This window comes from Drosophila bipectinata, chromosome 2L (assembly GCF_030179905.1).
Source record: "Drosophila bipectinata strain 14024-0381.07 chromosome 2L, DbipHiC1v2, whole genome shotgun sequence".
Taxonomy (NCBI): domain Eukaryota; kingdom Metazoa; phylum Arthropoda; class Insecta; order Diptera; family Drosophilidae; genus Drosophila; species Drosophila bipectinata.
This window is the reverse complement of record NC_091736.1, coordinates 1678122-1705161: the sequence shown is the minus strand read 5'-3', so window position 1 is coordinate 1705161 and position 27040 is coordinate 1678122. Positions and strand designations below refer to the sequence as shown.

At 41.6% G+C, this 27040-nt stretch overlaps 2 protein-coding genes and 1 long non-coding RNA gene across 7 annotated transcripts in view; 2 read left to right on the top strand and 1 right to left on the bottom strand.

The window, feature by feature from the left end:
- The window catches only part of kuz (zinc-dependent metalloprotease kuz), an 84714-nt gene that overhangs the window by 39864 nt on the left and 17810 nt on the right, over positions 1 to 27040 (top strand). For all 5 annotated transcript variants that reach the window (XM_070277256.1, XM_070277257.1, XM_043213281.2 and 2 more), the window contains 2 exons: positions 17780 to 17976; positions 18044 to 18605. In XM_070277256.1, coding sequence (XP_070133357.1) covers positions 17780 to 17976; positions 18044 to 18605 — 759 coding nt within the window. The remainder of the gene's footprint in view (positions 1 to 17779; positions 17977 to 18043; positions 18606 to 27040) is intronic.
- Positions 2565 to 3537, bottom strand: LOC138925810 (uncharacterized). The gene is made up of 3 exons (XR_011442031.1): positions 3291 to 3537; positions 3049 to 3232; positions 2565 to 2968 (listed from the first exon to the last, which is right to left on the bottom strand). It is a non-coding gene; the product is annotated as an uncharacterized lncRNA (long non-coding RNA).
- On the top strand, positions 4961 to 6857 carry LOC108131191 (putative inorganic phosphate cotransporter). Its single transcript, XM_017249930.3, has 2 exons — positions 4961 to 6623; positions 6684 to 6857. The coding sequence occupies exon 1, from the start codon at positions 4998 to 5000 to the stop codon at positions 6444 to 6446; it is 1449 nt and encodes a 482-aa protein (XP_017105419.2). The 5' UTR covers positions 4961 to 4997; the 3' UTR covers positions 6447 to 6623; positions 6684 to 6857.

Below are 27040 nucleotides of genomic sequence, written 5' to 3'. Positions count from 1 at the left end.
GTACTCCTTATTTTCCTTCCAGCCATCCTTGTGCTTTTCACGTTTCGTTGCAACTGACAGCTGCCTGCCAATAGTTGATTTTCCACTTGATTTTCCCCCTGGTTGCATTCAGTTTCCTTTATGAATTCAACTGGTCGAATGGCAGGAACTATTTTGCTTTGTTTTTAGTAAATTAAATTAAAAGGAGAAAGTAGAAAGTACAGAAAAAGGCAAATGCCACACTAATATGAGCCAATTGTAACATAAATAATGCACACATTGTAGTCCCAGATATTCGATATCTGACAGTTCGATCCTAGGCAGATACTTTTGTTTTTTTTCCCACCAAGTGTAAATATTGATTTCGCGAATAGCACGTGCTCCACTTGAATGCTTGGATTTTCGCACAGGACCTCTCAGGAAAAGGCAGCAAATAGCAAATAGGCTGCAGGATGCGAAGTGATGGTGGGTTAAGCGACTCGTGAGCTCGTTTCACTCACTCTCTTTCAATATATGTATACGTATATATGTACATTTCTATATGTATAGCGACAAATAGCTGATTGTGTGTATGTATCCTGGCACACGTCCTTGTGCTAGTTTCCAAGTTGCCTGGTGCCTGCTGCCTGGTGCCTGGTGCCTTTTCGCTGATGTCTGGCTTTTTGGCTGCCTTGGAAATTGAAAGTCTTTCAGCGAGCCCCATCCGTTCGGATGTCGTTCTGGGTGCGGTGTCCTGGTCTGGCTCCTGAAATCATTTAATGTAATGTCAGGACACGTGCTCCTGCCATCAATTGAGCTTTTGTTGCCATTTATTTACCTAACCGTTGTTGTCTGCTATGTGCTAAGTGCTAATTGGGTTAGCTCTATTTTATCACCCAGTCCACCAGGCGTGTCCTGGTCGAGTCCTGGTCTACATACCGCTCTTAAATGGCCACTTGCACTCGCCTGCTGGCTGATTAATTTTTAAAATCACTTAATGTCTAATGCCGCTAATTATTTTAAAGTGTATTCAAGTGCTGGCTAAGCTGGCGGAAAAAAAATATAAAAGAAAATCCTCCTCGACACTTACCCTAAATCCGGGCCTGGCCTGGCCTGGCTTCTTTCAACTCTGGGGTGGCTAATTAAAGTTTTAGGTTCTTAGCAGGATCACCCGAAGAGGTTGTGCTAAATTTTGGCAACAGCTGGCCCGCTAAAGCTTGAAAGTTTTTCCATTTCTTTTAGGTAAACATATTTGGCTAATATGAAGATAATTAGATTTCCTAGAGCTTCTAGAGCTAATACACAATAAACACTATTAATTATTACCCACTACTCTCCTTTATTTGTAAATCAAAAGCACAAACATAATTTACGTGAATTAATGGCCAAACCAACATGTTAACATAAATATAATGATAAACACATCAACACGCCCAGATAACAATTTTGAGTATCATTAGGGACGAATGGCGAACCCTTTTAGGGATAGAGACACGATATCCATGGGAACATGAAATGCTGCCATCTTCCTTGCCAGACGTCAGCACAAACAGACATAAATTTAAATGGCCAAGGGCCTCGGTTGGCCAACTCCTGCACCACCAGGACCTCCCAAACAGTTCTGTCAAAACAAATGTTTGCCAGTAGGAGCCGGCCGAGGGCATACCAACTGCAATATTGAAAGTTGCAGCTGCTGGTTGCAACCACCAACTGTGACTGGTTGGTCTCCTTCTCCAACTGCTGCTACTGCTACTGCTTCTGGTGTCACATAATCAGGACAAGTATCCTGGGTGTGCGACATTTTGCCAGGTGGTGGCATGCGTGCATTATAATTATTATTTTCCATGCACTGAGAAAAGGGATATATCCAAAGAGTTTTTAGAATAATCCATTCTAGTTTAAACTCTCCAGAAGTAATGTAAAATAAAATATTAATTTTTTTTCTCTCTACCATAAAACACCATTGTCGGAGGATTATATTCATCTCGGCTGGCCTCAATGTGCAGGTGACATTACTGCGGAAGAAGAATGGCTGAGGTAGCGTAGCCTTGAGCTAAAGTCGAGCCTTTGGCCCACAATGATTTATGCAGGTGTTTAGTGTGAAAAATGTACATTAAATGCATACATTGAAGCGAAAGTGTTGTCGTGGCAGGCCGAGACTAGCAGCCGGAAGGAGTGTCAGGATTCGTGGTCGGCCCAGGAAGTGAAAGTGTGCTGGGTGACGACGCTGGCTCGTGTGTAGCCCCGACCGTTCTTTTATCCTGCGGCCCTATGCGGCATATTGGGGTCACTGGTCATTATCAAGATGTTGCAAAAAAAATAAAAGAAATGCCATAAACCAAGTCCCTCAGCTCCTGGCAGCGTCTTGGCTCATTTGATATGCAGGGCAGATAAAGGCCAGCGCGCATTCAGCCTTTAGCTCCACTACTTGGCTCTATTTCAAAGCAGGATAAAGGCGATAGTTTAGTGGCAACACAAACTGTTGAGCAAGCCATAAAAGGAGCCATGTACTTGTATGCTTACTAAGAATATTTAGAAATTTAATTATATTTTTTAAAGAAGAAGTTCTTTCAAACTTTCAATAATGGCAGGAACAAGGATAAAATAATCTAGGACACGCATTCCCTCAACTACTGGCTCTTTCCAAATTAATTCCCAATTGATTTGTTTTTTGCTGGGTAAGGAAATTCCCTCCTTTATTTTCTGCGTTTACCCTCCTTTGCAAGGACGAGGCGTAGGAAGAGGTCCTTCCTGGTCGCTTTGAAGGCATTGAAAGGAGGCGCAATAATTCTTTTCCTTAGCTGGCGGCTTTATTCCTCCACCCCACATTTCACGCCTCGAGCCACGCCCACAGGCCTGAAGAAGCGCCTTTCAATTTCAGTTGAACATTTTTGCATTGCATACTTCTGGGGGCTGGGCCAGGAAAAGCCTGCAATTGTTTGCACTTTTTCGCACTGGGCTCCTGCGGCTACCCGTCTGCAATTTACGCGTCCCTGTTTGCTGTTTGGGCCTTTGTTGGAGGTGAAGAAAACGCAAACAAGGACACCAAGGAAGATGGAAAATGAAAAGAAATTTGCCTGGAAAACTCACCTTTGGGGCTCTCACCAGCAACTTTGCAGATTTTCACTTTTATTTCTTTAAAATCATGTATGCACATATATTACTCCGCTCACAGCTCACACTTTTTTTTAAAGAAAAAAAATTGCATAGACATTTGTTATTTTGGCCAAAGCTGCTTTTAGCTTGTTCTATTGGTATTTACTTCTTTGCAATCCTGCATGAATGCCTTTACATACGTAAATATGTATGTATGTGTGGGAGTGAATACATACCTTTGAGGAAAAGAAAGCAGCAGAGGAAAATTGCATTTTTATAACCTTACTACGTTTCCTTTCTGGGTTTCTTAAGTCCGCTTTATACCTGTTGTTTATTTATGGGCCCCTTTCCCAGTCTCTCTGTGTGTGGGTGTGTGATTTTGTACCTCGGTTCGCTTTGCCCTTCTAGCTTTGTCTTTCAGCTATCGGCTCTTACTTTTTGTCTTTTCAGCCACTTTTTTATGTGGAAAGAAAGCTCACTGTCCCCAACCCATACCAACCCACACCTGTCCTGCCCCATGTGGCTCAAACAGGAAAGGTGTGTTGGGGGTTGGCGGGGAAAAAGGTAGAATTTATAATGTGAATTCTGGTATTTAAAGACAAATTTTATGGCTTTTTAGTTGACAGTTGAGAGCCCACAGCATAATTCAGGTGTCTATGTAATGGCCCACAAAAGTAGGCAATGATATTTTTATGGCGCACAAGGAATCGTCGGTTCCTGTTGGCTTTCTTTCTTTATCTTTTATATATTATTCCTTTAAAGATTAAGCATATCATAGACAGAAACATTAACTAATTAGAATTTTTATTTTTTAATTTCAGGTAAATTGTCTGGATAATGGAAATGGAAGAAATGCTTAATACGATTGTTGACCAAAACCTCCATTTGTTTACGAGTTACTTTAATCAATTCCACAAACACAACCATTCATCATGCAATGTGTATACATGTATTTACAAAACGGAAATTATTTAATAATTACCCACACTACCCAGATCCCTGGGAATACCGCCCCATATTTTAAATCGATGTTCAGAGCAGCCACACTCGGATCAAATCATTCCCTTTTTCCTCTTCCCCTTCCCGTTTCCGATGGGATTTTCGAATGAAATGAATGCAAAAATAATTGATTTAATTTTCGTATTGGCTTCAAGCAAATCACTAAAACGGGTGAAGGTGGATTCATTGGCAGAGGAGGGCACAGTAATGCATGCAAATTTCCCTTAATCCATTGAAAAAATGAATAAAACACGCTTAACATGTTAATTGGAAAATATTTTCTAGTCATTTTCAATAGAAATGATAATTGAACTATACTAGATAGTTCTTTAAAAGTATTTAAAAGATTTTAATCAGTAATATTGGTCCATACATTGAATACTGCGATTAAAATGCTGAAAAAAAGAATTATTCTCCACCAGGGCCAACGAGTATTACTTCTTCCTTCCATATGGTTTCTTGGCTGACCTGATGGTTCAAAAGAATTGCCAGGAATACCCGGAAACTGAATGTGCCATATCTAATGACACATTAATGGTCTACTGCTATAGATTACTGGTATATTAGCACCCTTCCGTGTGCGTCTAATGGCCCCGAAAGCTAGCTTACTAGAAAGAAACCTAGTTTTCTGGGTGTCCTTTGTTATTAGATCCTCAGCAGAGATTGTTTACTGTATGTGGGCATCAGCTGAATTTCAACAACTAGGAAGTTGTCTGATGATGTCCTGCGATAGTCTCTAGTTACTAGAGAAGTATATATACTTGTAAAGGGAGTCCTTTTACCTAAAATATAAATAAACATACGTGTACTTTATGTGTAAAATTTCTAGTTCCAATTTGGAGACTGAAACAAATTCATGATCTAAGTGGGCTTTGAGGTTACTTGCAAGTTTCTTCCTTCAAATCCAGTTCATTTGCAAACGTTTTTTCTTTCAAATCGGAACGATGTCTGATCAACCAGAATGGGGAATAAAATTTTCAAAATTTTTCATAATTCCACAACGAGTGATTTTGGCCATATTTGGTTTCTTGGCCATTTTCAATGCCTACACAATGCGAGTGTGTCTATCGCAAGTCATCACCGTGCTGGTGGTGAAGAAGAACTACACAAAGGACGAAGCGGCGGCTGTGTGTCCCCCCGATCCGAATGACAAGAGTCCCTTGAGTCGGGAAGGCGGCTCCTACAAATGGTCCGAAGAGTTGCAGGGTTTCATCCTGGGTTCGTTTTACATTGGATACATCATTACCCATCTTCCTGGAGGCCTTCTCGCCGACAAGTTTGGAGGAAAGTGGACCCTGGGCATAGGCATCTTCCTCACGGCTCTGTTCACCTTGGCCACGCCCATGGCGATCAACTTTGGTGGATCCACCGCCCTGATAGTACTGCGGATATTGATGGGTCTCGGTGAAGGAACCACCTTTCCAGCCCTGAGCGTCCTGCTATCTGCCTGGGCGCCAGCTTCTGAGCGAGGGAAACTGGGAGCGCTGGTACTCGGTGGTGGCCAGGTGGGTAGCATCGCCGGCAACTTGATCTCCGGTCTAATCCTGGACAAGTACGACTGGCCATTGGTGTTCTACTTCTTCGCATCGGTGGCCATACTCTGGTTTATCCTGTTTTCGCTGCTGTGCTACAGCTACCCCGACAAGCACCCCTTCATCAAGCCCTCGGAACGGGAGTACCTCATGAACGAGATTCCTCACAAGCCAGACAAGCCGCCAACTCCCTTCAAATCCATCCTCGTCAGTGTGCCCATGTACGCCCTGATCAGCGCCCAGATCGGCCACGACTGGGGCTTCTACATCATGGTGACCGATTTGCCCAAGTACATGTCCGACGTGATGCGGTTTTCCATCAAGGCCAACGGCTTGTACTCGTCGCTGCCGTATGTGACCATGTGGATAGTGTCTGTTACCAGTGGGTTCATAGCCGACGCGATGATCACCCACAACTGCATGAACACGACCAACACCCGGAAACTGATGACTGCAGTCGCAGCTTTCGGTCCGGCTATCTTCATGATCGCAGCTTCGTATGCTGGCTGTAATCGTCTCGTGGTTGTGATCCTCTTCACCATCGCCATGGGACTGATGGGCACCTACTACGCCGGCATGAAGCTTACACCCCTGGATCTCAGTCCCAACTACGCCGGCACCCTGATGGCCATCACCAACGGCATCGGTGCCATCACCGGCGTCCTCTCGCCCTACTTGGTGGGCGTAATGACCCCGAATGCCAATATGATGGAATGGCGCATGGTGTTCTGGGTGGCCTTCATCATACTCTTCGTCACGGCAATTGTGTACGTCATCTGGGCGTCCGGTAATGTCCAGGCCTTCGACGACGGCACCAATACTTTCAAGAAGCAACCGAAGCCCGCCGAGCCGGCCAAATAAGAAAACAGTGGATATATAAAAATTCTCCGTTCAAGATTCTGGTTTTAACAAGTGATTTTGCTTCTATTGGTGTAAAATATGGCGATATGAATACCTTGATTTGATATTTGGCAATTGGCATCAAGTATGAAGACGTGTACATACCTTGGAATTCGATATATTTCGACGAAGTTACAAGTATGAATCACGTATGTTGTATGTACACGATCGTTGTCTAACTTCATCTTCTTTTCACAGATGTAACGAAAGACTTTGGTAGTCTCCTGTATAAAATTTCCAATATGTAGTATCCGAAGAGGAGAAAGATAGACACTTTCTCCATAAAAACTATTCGGATAGTATTTTTTGTATAGAAAATTATAAATATTATAAATATCAAGTATTATTATAAATATAAAGTATTATTTAAGCTTATTAAAAAGTTCTTTTGGGGTATTAAGATTGGATAGGATTATATATTCTATATTGGGGTATCAAGATTGGATAGGATTATGTTTTTAAAGAGTATATATATTTTTTGCAAAGTTCCAATCACTTAATAAAGTACTTTCATCATATGAGTAAGTATTTAAAGCCATTTGCCTGACTCGTTCCCCCAGTGGGGTTTCTCTTATTTATTTGTTTACCCGACTTCTGGGCTACATATGTAGGACCAGTCAGTCCCCAAGATGTCCCTAACAATTACATTTCCCTCAAAATTTATGTATGTTTTGCAACCTTTTCGTTTTTGTTGCCCTGCCCTCGTCGTCATCTATTGTTTTGAATGTGAGTGACTCAGTCACATGTGTGCGCCTGGTTGGTTGGTGTCGGCCGGGAGCAGGATGTGGAGTTTCTTTTTTTGGGGGGTAGAGGGGGATTTGACAACCGCAGGCGCAGGTCCTTGCGGTGGCCTAGCCGAAGGAGGGCTTCCATTTTCATCATCATAAAGTTTGCTGAAAGGAAATCGATATGGGCAACTTAATCATGAAATGAAGTCGCCGTCAAGTTGTCTTTCATTTTCAATTCCATTCTCTGCACCTCGCAGTGGTATCCTTCCTTAAGGAAGGACCCACTTCCACATCCACATCCACACCACAGCGCAGTCAACTACTACTTTTCAGCTTGGGCATTGTTTACCTATAGAGGGTGCGAAGGGCCAAAAAACTTTTCCCTAGGTTCAGTTCAGTTCAGTACGGTTGGGGTTCGGTGCGGTGCGGTTCATTCGCTTTGGTTCGCTTCGGTTTCGGTTCCGAGTTGACTGGTTGGTTCTGTTTTGTTTGTTTGTTTCCATGTCTGAGTTAGCTTACTTTTGTGAAAAACTTTTCCCTGCTATCCGCTATGGCTTATGCTTTCAATCACCGTGGCCCCCCTTCCTCTGGTATGTACCTCTTCCCTGTTGCTAACATTTTTGTTCATTTCCGTTTCGACTTCGTTTTTAGCTTCGTCAGGCTTTTATTCGTTTTAGCCCAGAAATGCAGGTCAGGTCAGGTCAGTACAGTGCAGTTTAATATTAATCTTTTCCTTCTTCACTACCTTTTTGGGGTCAATCTCCTGTTTAGTGCCCACGATGAACTTGCAATAAATGTTCTTCTTGGGTCTTTATTGATTTTAAATATCAGCGCGAAAACCTTTTTTATTTATCTAGGTACACGGATTATTTTGTATTTGCATTCCATTTAATTCCAAAATAAACAACTCTTACTTCCCATTGCTTTTATTTTGATTTCCCCCCTTTTTTTGTGACATTTTTCGATTCCCTTTAGTGTTTTTAGTTAAAACTAAAAATCAGAAAAACAGAAACTGTTTTTTTCGGGTGATGGCTTGTCACTGGATGTGGGCGGTTGTTAAGTTAAAATGTCAATAGGATCGTCGACGTTGTCGCTTCTGGATTTCATGCAGCATATCATCCACGCTACAATGACCCACATCGGGAGGGTGGACTCTTTTTTTCTTTAAAAAAAGAAGAGGACCTCAAATTATTCCATGCTGGCCTCACCTTTCCCCCGACTACTGGTCGGTAGATGACGTTGAGTCAGGTCCGCGAAAAAAATGTTTGACAGCAAATGGCCATGAGCCCGAGAAATATTTTATGTAGCTGCATACATTTTTCATGTTATTTAAAGTTCATTAAAAATATATGCCCGTCATAAGGATAAAAAGGAATTTTACAGTGAACATGAAATGGATGCTGCATTCGTACGGTTTACATTTTTTTAAGAGCCATAATTTTTTGTCACGTTTTTAACAAAGTGCTGGTGTTTCTATTTGTAACTTTAATTGTTGGACATCCAGCTCAGGGGCATGTCAACGAGAAATATGGCATATATATAGTTTTGAACCACAGGTGGCACACAGTTTGTGAATGGAAAACTTCCACATAAACTTTTCTAATCTTCATATGGTCAATATTTCCGGAATATTTTTTAATTCTCCATGTTAATTAGTTGGAAATGTGACGAGTTTTTACCTCTTTTGTCACAGTACATTCCAGTTATTTTTCAACAAAAATGCTCCTTTGTTTTCCCCCCCAGAGTTCCAGGACAAATAAAACTTCTGTGGATATGTGTCGTACGTTTGTATTTCATATTCATTCAGTTTTCAGTTTGTATTTGAAACTTTGTTTATACTTCGGTTGTTTATCCTTTCTGTTGAGGAATAAAGAATACAAAATGAGAAAAAAATTATTCCTATTTTTTTTGTGCAGCTCTCGATATTTGGTGTTTGGGGGAATGTTTGGCAAGTTTCATTGTGCTTTTAGGCGAATAAAGTATGTTCGCGCTTCAAGTCCCTTATTGTCCTTGGCCTGGGAAAATTCTTTAGTTGTGCGATTGAAAGCTATTTGGTTGGAATGACGGCGAGGCTTGAAATGCGTACGCTCTGCCATTCCGTTGCATGTCACATTGTTGCCCGATATGCTTGCAACATAGTTGCGCACAAGCATCTCCCTCTATTCTCCTACCATGATAAGTGTTGCAACGTGCAACTTTTAAATAGTTGCAAGTTTCTTGGCCCATGGCCCGTTTCAGGACAACTTTTTGTGTCATTTAAGCAACATATAAGAGCCAAAAGTAGAGGAAATCCTTTGTATATGATATTTTGCTAAATTTCCTTAAGCTTGACAGCTTTAATTGAAGGATTAATTTAATTAATAAAGTCAATCGACAAACCCTTTTGTTCTCTCTATCGATTGACGTCGCTTTCGGTCGTCCTTTCGATGGAGGTTGAGGTAATTCCCCCTTCTATAATGTTGCTAATTATGAATTGCATTTATAATGGCATGAATGATTGTTTATTACGGATTACCTGTCTGTCTGAAATATCATCTATACACATTCTCTAGCTCGACATTTCAGCAAACTTGACAATCATCCATAATTGTTTTCATATTTGAGTTTGTTTACCCATGTCTCGAGTATATTTGCCAGCACTCGTTGGGTTTAGTTGGGACCTGAAGTGGTTGCCGGGCCAGGTATGTGTGCTCTACTGTTGCGGTTCGGTAGCTCATTAAAATTTTGGTTTATCGACTCGACTACAGGTTGGAGGAGGCAAGGCATTGATGTCTATGAGCCTTAATGGTTACAGCCTCATCGCTGCTCAACAAGCTCATTATTCGGTGGTAAGACTTCTGAAGGGCCCGATGCATTGTTTGAAGCTTAAACAATGGTTTTAAGCAAAGATTAATAATGAAATGGTTAAGAGCATGTATTTACTTTCAAAATTGGAGTAAAAGTACCTTTTCGAACGCCTCTCTTTTTGGGTTAGTCCTCCCGTAACTGTCCAAAAATAACCAAATCGATAATTTAATTAAGCGGACGGGAACAAAAGTGATGGATGTGGGGGGCCAAGCTGTGCAAAATGTTAACTGGTGAAGCAATTAGTGAAAAAGTTAGGTTTCGGATGGGGCGACTCGGTTGCCAGGTCCCCAGTGGTTACATCCTGCGTCCGGCCAGATTGGATCACCGGAGCCATCCCGAATTACTGACACACCAGTTGGCATTGTCCTTTCGCCATTGTCTACGGAAATAGCGAAGCGGTAAAATCAAACTAATCAGTTGAATGATTGGCGTCGACTGCCGATGAACAATGGCCACGTTCCACGGCGACAGAGTCCTGCCATCCTGTTATCCTGCAAATGAAAATTGTCGTTTTTCTCCTCCACTCCTCTTTTTGATGCAACTTTCCAGCAAGTATATCCTTTTTTTTCTGCGTTGGCCTAACAAGATTTTCTTCTCTCTGTTCTATTCCCACATCGATCGGGGCTTAAATTACTTTATAGCTTGCTTCATTTAGTATATAATGGGGGACTTTGTTAATTTTTTTGTTTGCCACTTTGCCCCGTCCACTGGCCGTTTTTAATTTGGCGTAATTTGAACTTGCCTGGACATCAATTACACGGCTGTTCTACCCATTCCTGGGGAGAGTGGATTAGGTTTGTGCCTCGACTGCCGGATGGCTACTTCAAGCTAATTTGTTATGCAAAATTCCCTCTTAGCTGTGGCCTATTAATGTCAGCTTTTCTCCGCCGACGGCCGACGGGCGGGGTTTTGGGTCAAGTTTCACTCTCAGTGGGTCAAGAGTTTAGATTATGGCTTAGATTTGAAATGGCCTGTTTTTGTCTTCTGTGAACACCTTTTAAAGTGCTCGGCTTCCGCAAAAGCAACATCCATAAGCCCTACATTTAAGTTAAGATAATTGTTTTCCTTTGGAGCATACTAAATGGCCTTCCCTTTTTTTCCCTTTGGTCGAATTTCAATCTCTATTCACTTACCTAATGAGACGCTTTCAGGACTAAAGAGGCTGAAGGATAACTTTGAAAGTCTGCTACAGCCATGGCATCCACAACTCAACCGCAAACACACACACACTAACACACAGTGGGGTGCTAATGCCATTTTGACGTTGCTTTTGATTTTTACGCGCTCTTGTTGCGGAACGCCCAAATGTAGACTACACTTTTGTTGCTGTTCCACCGCAAAACAGGGCACGCCCATAATCCATAAGTTAAGCCCAACAGTTTGTTTGTGTGTGTGGCGGTCGCAGGCTGTCGGTTGGCCAGATCCTGTTCCACATATTCTGTTGGTTTTGTTCACCACCCACCCCCCCTCGGAAATATATACACAGCGAACCCAAATCACTCGCCTCCAGAAACTAAACTAAAGGGTCAAAGTTGCCTTTAAACGTTGCCACAGACAGGAGCAAACGAGCCGGATGGATGAGTCCCAGTCCCAGTCCTGGCCCTGGCTGGCGCAGGAAAAGGAAAAGAGGCGTGTGCTTTGTTAGCAATTTATGATTATTTTTACTCACATTTTTTCGCCTGTTTTCCGGCCGCTATCTGCCAGACGACCCGCATTTCCAGACACACGCACAAAAAGGTCCACTGACCGACCAATATTAAATGTGTGCGAGGGTCAGTCCAAATATTTCCATCACAAGAAGGCATACAGGCTGTCCTGATGATTACGTGCTAATCCAAATGCCATCAGTCTGGATATTAAAGAGGCGGCTAGTGCCACCAAAAGGCTTATGTGATTAAAAATAGATTACTATCGATACTGAGATACAAGGAAGAAGTATTAAATAAATTTGATTATAATAAAATGTCCTTGGAAAACTTGATTACTATTTTAATTGCTCAAATTAGAGCTGAAAGCATGTGCAGTGTGTAGTAGAATGCCGTCACTAATTGCTTCGAATAAATTGTATATTTGCAAGTTCAAGTCCTGAGAGCCCAAGGCACAAATTCAATTATTATTTATTTAAGACATGTGTGGATATTCTTCTGCATTTTATCGTTGGTCACTTGGCCAAATTAAATTAAATGTCAAATGTACCAGATACACAGCAAGGATAAAGCTCTGGCTTGTGACTTTCGGACGTCTTTTCTTGATAGCCATAAATATTAAATTTTCGTATTCAAGCTTGTCTTGGATTCTGGCTAGCTTACATTAAACTCCACTTTGTACACCCCTATAATTGACTCTTTTTTTTAACCCTTTCTGCAGTTGACATATTAACATATTTTTTGGGCCGACTTATACATCCCATATCGCAACCACAGTGCTACGCAGTCCTTCCGGTTCGCTGCTCTTCGAGCCATTCAAGCCTTCTGTAGATAATAACTGTTTCCATACCCATACAGCTTAAAAAAAAATCTCGGTCAATAAGCATATCGCATTGTCAGCATTCCTTAGCCTATCTGTGCTCCGACCCATTGTAAACAGACTGTTAACAAAAAGCGGTCCTGCCGGCAGGATATGCGAAAGTCAACCGCGACTTTGTGGCATCCAAACAATAAAAATTGGGTATATCAAGGGGTAGATTTAGCCCAGATCTATCTTGGCTTTATGTTGGCCTAAATAACTGCTAAAAGATGTCCTTAAAATGTATAAATATTAAATAGATATTAACAGGACAACACTATTGCCAGACGCCCTAGTTATCCAAATCACAAGGCACGTATCGGAATTTCGTTGTTCATCTGATTCTGAATTTTTTCCCTTATTTTTTTTGGGGGGGAAGGCTGCTGTTTCTTTTTGGGAAAGTTGACTGGCTTTGGTTTTTAAGTTTGCACACAAAGTTGGCCTGGCCCGTCCTGGCCTGGCCTGTATTGGGGGGGAGCGGGTAGCAAGTGAAATTACTTTTAATGCATTACATGGAAAAGTTTTCCAACAGCTTGTTGTTGCTCTTGCTCCTGCTGTATGTAGTGCAGTATTTGTGTAGCCTTTAAGGCGATTTTCCAAGGACTTGGCCAACTATTGGCCCGCTCTCTGTTGTCCTCTGACGCCTCAATAGTTGGCTGCCAAGTTGTTGGACCCATCCTCCCAGTCCGTGTGCATGTCCTTTTGCTGGATGGCCTCTCCCCCAGGGGATTATTGGCTAGTTTATGCAACTGCCTGCCGCCAGCCGCCCCCAACTGGCCCCAAACTGACAGCTTGGCCTGGAGGCGCTATCTATCGATAGAGGCTGTGGTCAAATTTTTCCTGCTATTGCGGCCAAAGTTTTCCCAGCTGCTAGAATTTAATATGGTAATTATTTTTTGACCCAAGTGGAGGCTGGGGGTCGCATGCCCCCGATGAAATCGATCGACTTTTTTATTAAAAACTTCATTAAATTGTAGACATGAGAAATGAGAAGTTCCATGAAATCCAAGGAGATTTCTCTAATGTGATTTTCCCTTATCCTGCTGTCCTTTGAGTGTTTTTTTTTGTTGTTCGCTTTATAAAATCCAGAAAACACGAGTCCTTGCACTGTTATGTAAGTGGGTGAGAAGCTCTGTCGTTTTGTAATTGTTGTTATTACAGCTGTTGGCCTGTTTGTACTCGACTCGGATTCTGCTGCAGTTGGCTGCCTTTCAGCTAAAGACTTAATGCGCTTTGCTGCGACAAAAATAGTGAAAAGTGGAGAGAATCTCAGAGTTGAACAGAAAAAACAAACATTTTATCCGAGGACGAGTATGTGCGAACAACAAATATGCATATGCATTTAAAACTTTTTTTTTTGCATTCTTCCGGCAAGAGGGTTGGCATTGTAAGAGTTCTGTATCCGATTATGCTTTCAGAAAGGACTTTATTTTAAATTTTAATCTTGATATACAATTTTTTTTTTTCAAGATTTAAATCAATGCACCGTGGGGATAACATAATGTGCGTTGCGGGACATCAACCATCCAGATATTCCTCTTTTTTTTCGGAAACAGTGAAAACTTTTTTAAAGTTTCTACATTAGAATCTTCTTTATTTTGTTGGCATTTTGTAACCTAATGGGACGCATGTCAAGGTTCCAACTGACATCGCTGCGCGTCTCAAAACCATAAAAAAAAATCTCTGATGAAACTTTTTCCCCTTGGAAACTTGGGGAGTGTTGGGTGGGGACCAAAGTGTCGGTGGTCCTGCCACTTCTCCTGCAGAGAAACCGCACGAAAGATTGTCAAATAAAAAGCCAAGAAATTGCAATAAATCACGTAACACTGCAATCGTCTTATCAACCCAAAGTCCTTCAAACTAACATGTTTGAAAAATAAAATGGAACTCTTATTAAAAATGAAACAATTTTTAAGAATGACCTTCTTGGAAAAACCTAATTTGTTTTTAATAAAAAGACAAGTTCTCACACATTTTACAAGAAAAATGTAATCGATAAAAGAAGCCTCGGCCTTTTAGGGATTCTGAAAAGATTCGGAAAAGATTTATTGATGTTTATTTTTCATTTTCCTGCAACTCGAGGCGATTTGAATTTAAATTGAAGCTCTGCCAAATTACGCACGTGTCCAATAAGATTTTTCAGACAACCCCAAGATGGATGGATGGAGGTGATGGTGAGTCTGGGCAGACATCTAAAATAAAAAGCAAATATTAAATTGGATTGCTATTAGGTTAATTTGTTCCAAAACAAAAACCATTGAAGCGTTCTTGTCTGCGTAATTTTATTTATGGGAATATTGTATTAAACACTGACCAGTAATCGGTCAGACTGCTTGGGTTTCTAATCATTTAATGGAAAATTTTAGAACAGAGTTCATGTTCCAGTGCCATCCATCAACTTCAAGCTCAAAAACTGAAAACGAATCGCAAATCTAAGTCGATTTTGGCGGGGTTGCCAGGAGCAATGCTCTTCATCCTTGGAGGACTTCTCCCTCCAAAGCCTATCAATCAAAAAAAGCCAAAAACCCAGCACCCAGAGCCCAGAGCCGCAGATATTCCACTTGAGAGCCAGTTAAGCGGTTTGGGTATCTGGGTGTCTGCCGCACTGCAACTAAATTGAATCATCATTGTGGCACAGCAGTGGCATTGTGTTGAGATGCTTGGATGATGCTCGGATGATGCTTGGGTCATGCAGTTTAAAAATGAATAACACCAAGAGTGGGATTGGTTTGGATTTCAGCTGGACATCAGAAAGTCTCCCCCTATCTGGATGTGTCCTTTGTGTCGCTTATCTCCGCAGTGAAGCGCATTAGATTCTCGTTTGTCGTAGCTGGCGACATAAATCGATGGGATACTGACGAGAATTTGGGTTAATGGAATATCAGTGAGAATCGCTTTTCTCACCCATCTTTTCTTTTCGCTTTTCGTTAATTCACTTGGCCCAACTAGTGCTTCAAGTGCTCCAATATCTGTACTATTTCTTTTCGATTCTAGATTGGATTTTGGGCACTTTTTCATTGTTTTTCAAGTGATAGTCGATGGTCGATAGAAGAAAAAACAAAACTGGCCAAAATGGGTCTGAGAAGAGAGCCATTTGAAAAGAAAAGTTTTTTTTTTTTTTTTTCTTTATTTTGCTGGCTGGGGCTGGAAAAGTCGGACACAGCCAGTCATAGATTGTTATTGTAGGTTTTCCCATGTTTATGTTGGCCTTTTCTTTGGTCAAGCGCATTTGGCCATATTCAATTTTCCGCCTAGACCCTCCCCCCGCCAACCATCTCCTGCTTATCCCCCATCCCCGGAGAGTAGCGAAAGTAGTTTCAAGCTGGTTTTTCTTCTTCCACTCTGCCTTTTGTATTTATTTGTGCCATTTGTGCAGCTGAAGCGAGAAGCTTGGCGCTTCTATGAGGTGGAGGGTTGGTGGCGGGGATCGATGGGAAATTGGAAAAACCAGGCCGGAAAAACCGGAAAGCAACAGGCGGAGATGTAAGTCAAGGTGTCACTGATTGGGATAGGAAACCAAATGGATTTCATTTCGATAATGTAAATAAATACAAGACTAGTCTACTCCAGTTCTAAATATGGAACTTAAGCCACTATATTCGTGTTATGTATCATTGAATTAATTAAGTAATTCAATATTCTCCAATCAAAAGCTCTATTTGTGGTTTAATTAACAAGTAGATTTCATAGTTCCCATTACAATTCCCAGAGTGGATGGTGTGACTATTGTATCGTACCTTGGGCTTCTGAAAAATCTATATCTGCTCATGATTCCAGCCCTCCTCTGGCTCTTGGCTTTGTTTAATCAGTCCCTGAGCAAGCTTTCCGCATTGTTGGCCAGGTAGAGGTAGGAAAAAACCTTTGTGCCGGTTTTGTGGGTCAACTACTACAGTGACCTGACCCCCCGGCCAAGGGCTCCCGTTGCCGTTGCTGGCCTTTCGCTATTTTCTGCTTATTTCGTCCTGACTGAAATACAAAAAGAAAAATGGGAAAAAGCTGGGTTTAATGTTTACTTGAACATTCAGTTTAATTACCCTCCCACCCATACCCCTAGCTCCCCCGCATTTTAGAACCCTTGCAGCAAATTTTAACCATTCGGTTTGCTTTTTTCCCTCAGATTTTCTGGTTCTGGTTCTGTGTAATTTTCCGTCAGTCGTTTTGAAGTGGGGCCCGCATCATGGCACATCCAGGCACTTTCTCCCTTTTTGTTACCTATTTTTGAATCATTTTTTAACGCAAGTTTTTAATTAATTAAAACTCTTTACTCATTCATATGCCAACTGCAACTTCTATCCGGAGCTCTAATTAAAAGTGTCTATTAATGAAAGAGGGTCTATATGGTGCTGCTTTCCACTTGCCACTTAATTGATTAGTTTGATGAAATATTTAGGGCCACAGATTTTGATTGTTGGGTTGTGGTTACTCCATTTTTGGCATAAGTGGCTGGCTGATTATTATTCCCTTTCAAGACGTGATTAGATAGATACATAATTAAAGGTCTCTGGTACTCCATTCACTCCGTTTTTCACTCCATTTCCGTTGAAAATGCTATCGTAAGTAATGCATTTATGCCTGCCACTGTGTGTGCGTTGCAAGTACATTAAAAATGTTGTGTAACTTTTGAACTAGGGTATGGGGGAAAATAATGGGACAAGAATTCCCTCGACCTCCAAACGAGCACTTTGAAGAACTCTTTTGAACCATTTCCCTGCCATCGATGTCGTTGGGTTCTGGCTGGTATTCCATTTTTCCAGTCCATCTGCCAAAATAAATATGTTTGTGCCAGTCAGAGATGGGGAGGGGTCGAGCCATCCTGGCACACCCACACAAGTGCCACTTGCCATTTGGACTGGGCTGTGGCATGTGCAACAACTTTCAGCCATCAGAGGGCCATTGCAACAGTAAATGCATTACAAGAAACACCAGTCCACACCGATACATCCACCAGATGCCAGCTCGAAAGCCCGTCCAAATGGTAAAAGTATTAAGTGAAGGTAGTGTCGCCAGTGGTGACAGGGAAATGAAAGGTCTTTGAGGTGACCAAAGGCCTTTGCCATTGCTACATAGTCCTGCACTCTCCTCCGGTCTAGTGTTCTTCCAATTTCCGGCCATCAATTAAATTCCATTTGCGGTTGTTACTCATTCTTCTGTTTCTGAAATCGATTTTTAAGATTTGATACTAACATGCATCCCATTTCTGTGAACTCTTTGCAGGTCATGAGCGACTCAACGAATACATATCCCACTACGAAACACTCAACTATGATCACGAGCACATTCGAGCTAGTCACAACCGAGCGCGACGATCAGTGACCAAAGATCATTATGTACATTTAAAGTTTGCAGCACATGGAAGAGACTTCCATCTTAGATTAAAACGTGATTTAAATACATTTAGCGATAAGTTAGACGTGAGTATTAATATAATCCTTAAAATATAAAATCAACAATTAATCCAAACCTCTTTCTGATCCATAGTTCTATGATAGCAATGGCCCCATTGATGTCTCCACGGATCATATCTATGAGGGCGAAGTGATAGGGGATCGTAATAGTTATGTATTTGGTTCCATACACAATGGGGTATTCGAGGGTAAAATTATAACGGAACGTGATGCCTATTATGTTGAACATGCCAAACATTATTTTCCCACAAATCGCACGGCGACAACACCGACAGTAACAAAAGCAACACCGTCGACATCCTCGACCACCACAACCACCACACGAACAAGGACTTCTAGCAGCCCACTAACAAAAACAAAAAATAATAACAGAACTGCCGTTGATAGTAAGACAGAAAACTTCATAAAGAAAATTGCTGAATCCACAACAACGACGACGACGACTACGACGCAGTATCCAGAGCTTTTCGAGACTTCTTCATCCGCATCCTCGTCGTCGTCCTCGTCCTCTACATTCCCATCCACATCGGAAAAACCTGCGGATGAGCAGGATAACGCCGAGGACGAACTTGATTTTCACTCCATTATCTACAAGGAGTCACATGTCGAGGACGCCTATGAAAATGTGCGCGAAGGTAAGTCGAAATAAGCTTCAGACCCCAGCATCCTCTATACCCCCATCTCTTAAGAATTTTCCATTTTTCGTGCAAAGTAAGTTGCCGATGCAGAAATGAAAAATACTCTCGCTCGCACATTGTTAAATGTGATTTATTTGCCTGGCATGGCCAAAACAAAGTTTCCCGACTTTATTTCGTACTCAGTTTTGAGCTGGAAGCTGAAGGCATGGCATCTCCAGGAGAAGGTGGGAAGGACACAAGTCAACCTTGAAATTGTTTGATAACATTTCGTTGCTGTTTTGACAGCTGAGTTATGGCAGTCGCGAGTGCCTGCTAATCATTTTTGTTCTGCTCATCTTACGTGCAGGTTGTCAGTTTGTCAACTCGCGAATTAAAGTGGCTTGGGTTCTCACAAGTTGGGCTTAACAACTTGTTTATCAGAGCTGTGAGATTAGATGTCACGGTTTAAGGTTAAGACTAGATCCGGTACTCGTAGATGATAGATATGGGCATGATAGAACATTTTTAGGGGAGTCATGGACTTGTTATTTTGCTTACTAGTTAATGGTTAGGTCCTAGCACTCCATAATATACAACAAAATGTTGTATTGAGAAGGGTTTACATTTCTGAAATGTAAGAAAAGTAGGGAAGGAGTACCGGGTATCATATTGACTATATCTCTCTGTTGAATCTCTCTATTGAATATCTGTATCTCTATTGAATAAGGACCTCTAGAGTTATCTGAGATACCTTAAACCTTAACTCCATAAATATTCGATTATAATTCGCCCTGCAACTGAATCTGTTTACTGGTTACTGGAATCTGGTTACCTTACCTTAAAAAGGATAAAAGTAAATAGTACCAGGTAGCAGGTACCAGGTAGTCACAATTAGTCAAACCCCGAGAAACCCTATAACCCTTCATAAATCTACGATTTAAATTCCAACTACAACTGGATCTGAAAATGAAAATTCAGCAAACCACAGAATCATTTTTGTTTTTTTCTCTTTTTGTGACAAAAACCTTGATCCGTCATCTGGGCAGACAAAGTGGAGACAGAAAAACTTTCATTTCGATGAAAATGTGCAACACTGCAACGTGTTTTTTGTGTGTGGCATCCATGGTTTATGCAAAAAAGGCGTCCGAATGGCGTTCATTTTAAAAGCGAGCCACGCATGAAGCGGAGAATGAAAAGCGAAGAAAATGGAAAATGAAAAGAATATTCGCTCGACGGTTCAATGGTCAATTTTTTATGCAACTCGGCAACAATGGGTCTGGCAACCGAAGAAGAAGAAGAAGGTGTGTGTGCCCCTCTAGACTCGTATGGAGCCTCACGTTGCACTCATACATGCAATGGCATACGTAATAATGCTGCAACAATGACACTGACAATGAAAAGTTGCAACTGCAAGCTCAGACGAAAAAAATGAAAAAAAAAAGCAACCAGAGCCAGAGCCAGAAGCAAAGGCAAGCATCAAAAAGCGGATGCACCGGCGTTGTTATTGTGCAGGCACCAGTGACAACAACTATGACGACAACACACACATATAGAATGGGGCGGGGGCCACGCCCATATAAAGTTGTCGCTTCTGTTGGTGCAACAAAAGAAGTGGAATCTAATGCATAGCTAAACAACTGAAATGGGAGCAGCTCCATGGGCATGGGGTATGGGGTATGGGTACTTGGTTATTTTGCCGAGTGCTTTGGGAGCGTTTTGTTGGCCAATTTTTTTTTTTTTTGACAATCTCTCCTCCACACCCCCCTCCTCTATTGTTGTTGCATGCAAAAATTGTATGCAATTTGACATTCCCACACTCAAAAACACAAACATACTATTGTCATGGGCGTATTTAGTTGCAAGTTTGTTGGGGCGTTTGTTGGGGGCGTGGCGTAATCACTTTAATGAGCTCACACAAAAGCCACTTACAACCCTGCACCCTGCACCCTGCCCCACCTGTCGCATTAGTTGTCTGTTGCACATTTTGATTGATGCTTGCCACACACACATTTTGTTTCAGTTTATTAATTTGCCGCATTTCGTTTAGTTTTGTTATGTAAATTTTGGGTCGAATTGGAGGTTACAACGAGACCATTTAATTAGCTTGAACATGTCAGATTAATTTGGCGGACATACCTCCTCAAATGCTAATTAATACCCGGCGCTCTATTCTATTGATTTGCATTTAATGCGAAAGGACAATGGATCGATTGGGGGGCTCCCACGCTCATAGGCATTCTAATTACTAACTAATTACTATCTTGTACTAGGTAACTAGTTGAGAAGAAAGTTATTCCAACACTCGTAGATGTCATGACTCTACAAATATGTTACCCAACCCAGCTTAAAAGTCGAACCTCTCCTCTCATAAATGTCAAAGTTAAGTGCTCGTAGTTGCCTCATGACTCATGACAAAGTTGGAAAATAAAAAGTCTATGTCAAAGGTTTTCATATGGCTGTCATTGGTCACTTAACCGGGGGACCGACCATTACATAAACTTTAATTTGTGCGAAAAGTGCAAAACGCTCGCCATTTCGCAGCGCAAGTCGCAGATCTCGTTTCCTCATTTTTCCATTTCTGCCAGGGGAGTTTTTCTTGGCACGAGTTTCCCCCATTCTAAAATTTTTCTTAACTTGGCCAACTTTATTAGCCACAAGGTCCCTTTGCAACTGTGTCGTGAGGTGTTTATACTTTTGAAGTTATCGGGTGGGGGATTCTTTCTTCACCAAGGGCTATACTGTGCCACATTTTTAATGCCATTTTAGCAGCATATTAACTTTTGTAGTGGAAATGAGCAGTCGTCGACGGACCCTAGATTACATTGTTGGGTTCTACACACTCTCCATTCACTCTGAGGGTTGATGAAGGGTTTTGCAGGAGGTAGGATCGGGGTAGGGAGTAGGGAGCACCCGGCAGTTAACAGAAGGGGTGCGTTAAGTGCGTGTTAAAACCGACCAAGCGGCGCACGCACATTGCTTATCCGCCCCTTTGGTCGCCAGCCCCTACCCGCCAGCCCGTCCTTGTTATTGTTTTTGTTCTTGTTGTTGACTGACACACTGTCGCACTCACTTGCAAGCCAAGCAGCCCAAGTAACGAAGCGTGAGCGAGTCGACCCCAGAAGCAGCCAAGGGGTTAACATACGCCGCAAACATAAGTACTCAATTACACTGGAAAACGAGGTCTTAAGGTTCTATCTATAAGGTGTTAAGAAGTGTAAGAGTAAGAAAATATACTTTTTTCTCAGTGTACAGCACTTGCTTAAATGCTACTACTTCTGTTGCCTGGAAATCACAATTTATACACAATGTTGTAATATAATTTTTTCTCAGCAACACAGGGAGCAACTCAAGTGGGCACATTGTTCGTTGGCGTCACTGTTGCTCCTTCTATACAATATATATATATTTATGGTATATGTATATATGCTTGTGGCACTCCCAACCACTTTCCCAGTTATCCTTCGGGGCCCTCGAGTGCATTGACCATGGGGAACTGTGGGAACTTTATGTGCAGTTGCTGCAACTGCCATAAATGCAATGCGGCTCACATTTATTTACGACTATTTGATTGCACTTGCTAACGTTATGCAAATTTATAGAGAAACGCCTCGCTCTTAACAGTTGCCTCATTTTTATTATTTGGGCCCATTAACTTTTGCCTGAACTGTGAACTCATTGGCGCATAAATGTCAACGACATGCCGATGTTATTTCAAAAGAATTTAAAGCAAATTAGCCTAAGGACTTTAGTTACCCCTTTAATACAAACTCTCGGTAATTGATTTAAAATTTAAGTCAGAGGAGCTCAGTGTTGTATCAGCCAACGATGCATGAAATAAGCAGCCAAAAATACATAAATACAGGATTTACGCCGCGTTTCGATAGCGGTGATGACGATGCCGTGGGCCATGTCGACGCTGGCACATAACATACAATAATTTCCGGTATTTGATAGCAACAACAATAACAACAACATCAGATACAAAACATCACAGTATTAACAACAAGAACGTAGAACGTTGTAGAGCAGGAGGACCCATGAAGCAGCCAGAACATGGTGGAGTTTGCAATTGTAAACAAACAAATTTCATGGTACGCTGCGCAAGAAAGTTCTCTCGGTAGAGCTCCACCCTCATAGTTCGATTGATATAGGAGGGGATGATGATGGCGATGGTGGGTTCTGGTGGCAGGGAGACACAGAAAACCGAAAGCCTAAATTGACATGCGACAGTCATGGCCGGAAATATGATTTTTTTCTCTATTCTATACATGGGTTTCTTGTCTCTGATGGTCTATAGCTACCCTAACTTAAGGGACTTGAGATAATCGGTTAAAGTCTATATAGAAGTATAGACTATCTATGCAAAAGGGGAAGGTTTTTAATGATAAGATACCCGATATTTATCCTATTTATTTACTGCCTATTCATACCAAGGGTACTGGCTTGTATAATATTGAGATTCTTAAAAGAATCAGATCCGAACTGGAATATGATAAAGTCTATATTAAAGTATAGACTATCTATGTGAGCCCGGCAGGGTTTTAATGATACGAGACCCGATACTTATCCTATACCTTTAATGAATTATATTGCCTATTCATACCTAGAGAGGGTAATGGCTTGCATAATATTAAGACTCTCAAAAGTTACCTTATCAGATCCGATCTACCCCGGGGCAGTAAAGCCCACAATCGGGAGTGTTAATTGGCATCACAGCCTTTTGTGGCAATGCAGGGTCTGTGGGGGGCACAGTGGTGCAAGCACAGATATTGAAATCAAATGCGTTTGAACACAATGGCCATTGGCCACCCCCTGCAGATTGTGGAGGCGGATGGCAACCGAGAACTCCAATGGAGGTACGAGGGTGGGTGAACTCTCGACACTGCCCGGCTGCGGTTGGATGAATCCATTTTGCATGCGTGGCGACATGTGTCAACTTCTATTAAGTTAACGTTGGTCATTCAACCCGTGGTCACAGACTGTCTGTTTCCCCTTGCCCCATAGCTGCCCCATCGTTTTTCTTTCCTTTTTTATTCTGACTATGCGGTCAGCAGTTATTTGTTAGATGCAGGGGACTCTCCAAAGGGGTTCTCCTATTTTTTTTTTCAATTTTTTTCCACTGCTGTCAACCGTTTCTGGTTGTCAAGCTGGGTCTTTGGAGAACGTTTTTAGATTAATTTAACACGTCGCTTTGGCGATAAACTTACCAAAGGGTGGATGGCCAGGAAACTGGGCAGTGAACTCTAATGAACAAGTTAGTTACTTCCCCTTTTAATCAAGAGGAAACTTTAATATATAATTACTACCGATTCTGCTTTATAGATTTGAAATGAAACTTTAGTTTATTGATTCTCAATCCTAATCAAACCTACTTCCCCTTTGCGATAAGCCGATTATAGATAATTATGCCATAATCCATGGCCCATTCGCTTTACCTTTTGACCTGTACTTGGCAATGCGATGTTCAGTGACCATTTCGAATCAAATCATTAACCGAAAATGCAAATCACCAGCCGTGCAACCGCAGACAGCCAGCCAGCCAGCCAGTAGTTGGAGTTCCTGTCTATTCCCTCAAAAGACCAGAAACTGCACTGGCATTGGCCAGGCTAATTACGAATCAGCTAGCCAGAAATGGGTCATCTGCATCGTTAGGTAGTCCAATCGACGACTGTTAGTCAGTCGTCTGTTGTTGAATCTCAATTCAAATCTGACCGGTCAGATCTGACCATCTGACCGCATAATTACAATGCAAAAGTCAACAAAATCAAGAGCAGACACACACACACTCACTCGGAGTGACATAAAAAGTGAGGCAACAAGACCAATTAGATCTGACAAATTACAAAGGACAACGAAAAGTTAAAACTGCCAGATGAACATGCATATTCGTATGTGTTGTATTTTTTCATGGCTGCCCAATGCATATTTAATTTCTGTTGAGCATTTCTGTTTAAATTATTTTCATATTTCAGTTTTGTGTTTGTTCGAGTTCTTGTCTCATTTTAATTACTTTTTCTTTTTTGTTGAAGCTGACAAAAATGGAAATTTTGTATTCCGCGAACTTTGTTTTTTTTTGAGTTGCCAGTTTGCCAACCGCACAACAATTGCATTTGATGGAGAGAGGGAGTTCCTCCCTTGGCCTCATCCTGGCAGCTATGGAAATTGCGGTTAATTGAATTCACTGAACAGGGTTCAGAGGGTCAGCTGCTGCTGCTGCTGCCGTCGACCACTACCCATTTATATGTATATATATGTGGTATATATTTTTCCCCTCTAGCTGAAGTTGCCATATGTGAAAATTAATTGAAGTTTTGCAGTTTTATGGGGTTTCGGAGCGCTGACCATCGCAGAACAACGATAACAACGCCAACGACAACTAAAATCTCGCATGACTAACTTTTTATATATCCACCCAACCACCATCACCCCCCCGAGCTGACTGGGCGTTACTTTTTATGGATATCCCCCTCCGGAACTGTTTTTATGATCGCCACCTCAAAAGTGACATTGGTCCGGCAGTGTTTATTATTTTTATGCTTTACTTTTAATTGACATTTGTCCAAAGATAATGAAACACTGATATGCAACACGCCAACTTTGCCTTTTTTTCATGTTGCCCCCGAAAATCATGCTTTTGTTTCCATTGAGTTTCATATTCATTGTCAGTTCAGGCATGGTCTTAAAACAATACATGAATATGTTATGACTCGAGGGGATGCAAAAGTAGTAGAAAACATGACAGGAAGTATCTGTATACTTTGGTAGCAATTTGTAGCTTTAATTTACAAAATTCTAAGATGAAAATATGGCAACAAACAGGCAAGGAAACAAAAATGTTAATTAAAATTCACTTTTGTTGGAAAAGAATTTCTTGATTTTCTGCAAAAGTAGTTAGTGGTTTGAAGGATGAAATATGACTCTAATATCATATTCATACTCTATGACTATTAATTCTATGATCTCCTGAAGATCATCTTGAGCCCAGCCCCATCTACAATGCCACCATTCATCGTCACCGTCTCGCCTGTCTGACTCCCTGACACTCTTCTCTCCAACCAGATTCTTCCGATACACTTCGTTTAGCTTTGTTGCTCGCAGATTGGTAGTTCTCGCAGCTCCGCTCCGTCTGTGTGGCGTGAAAATTCAAATTAGATTTTAAAATTTAATAAAATGTATGTGCAAATGAAAATGTGCCATAAGCCTTGCACGTACCAACACCTTGCCCTTTATACCTGGCCAGACCTCGCAGTGGATGGCAGTGGAGTGGTTCGGAGCATGGAGCGTGAAAACATTTCACAACATTTAAGTCGCTTTTAATGGCTTTTTTGTCTAGCTGCCCTCGCATCATCATCATCATCATCGTCGTCATCGTCATCGTTCTGTAGTGGAAAGGGTACACCAGAAACTCGACAACCCAACAACCGCCACAGCTCCCCAGCCATGACATTGTGTTGCCACTTTCGGTACCCATTCGAATCGCTTTTATTTTTTCAGCAGCTCCACAAGGGAATGGGAGTTGGAAGAGGCATATGGGTATAGGGAGGGATTGCAACTAGATTGCACATTTGTGTTGCATGCCACTTTGATTGCCTTGCCAAAATGCAACATGTCTGCGAATTGGGCAAGTGCTGTTGTTTTTGATGTCCCCCCCGAACGTCAAACAATCTGTCATCATAATCGGGCAGGTACATCCCATATACCAGTACTCAATAAATCCACTTTAATAAATGTTCTACTATTTTTGATTTTCAAATTATTTTGGTTTTTGGTTAAAACATCGATTATGGCCAATTCTATCATTGATTATTGTGGGATTTATTTCATCCGGCCACCTCAAACACATAGGATTATTAAAATTGAATGCGAAAAATGCAAATGAAAGAACATTTTTAAGCTTTCGCGATTGGCAGGCCATTTAATAATTCCACAAAATGAAAGAAAAATCAATTGAATAAAATGCAACTATATTTCATAATTTTGGCATTTGCTCGCTTAGCCAAATACACTTTAAATCAGTAAATATTTTTAGATTGATATTGAATTGTACAAAATAGCAATATCATAGATTAGTTGCGGAAAGTGTATACTGACGCATAGTCGCAGTTTGTTAGAAACAAAATGATGGACATCCAAAAGCGAAACCGCATCAGAACCCATACGAGGAATGAAACGGTTTTATTGACGTTATGGAATGGTGGCGGCAATGTGGATGTTGAACAATTCAATTTACCACAAACTCGTTATTTTGGGGAGTTTCGGACAGAGAACCAGTCCTGTCCGGCTATCCGGTGGTCGAGCGGTCCAACGGTCCGGCAGTCTCGCTGTCCGTGTGTCTGGTGAACCGAGTGCCGGGGTTCAGGGTACCGTACCCGTACGATCCGTATCCGCAGCTCCGGCACCTGAATTGCAAACTGCACACAACCAATAATTGTTGCCGACGGGTGTTGCCCATT

Bases quoted from the DNA above. Each gene is read 5' to 3' on its own strand.
- LOC108131191 (XM_017249930.3), top strand. From the start codon at position 4,998: ATGTCTGATCAACCAGAATGGGGAATAAAATTTTCAAAATTTTTCATA.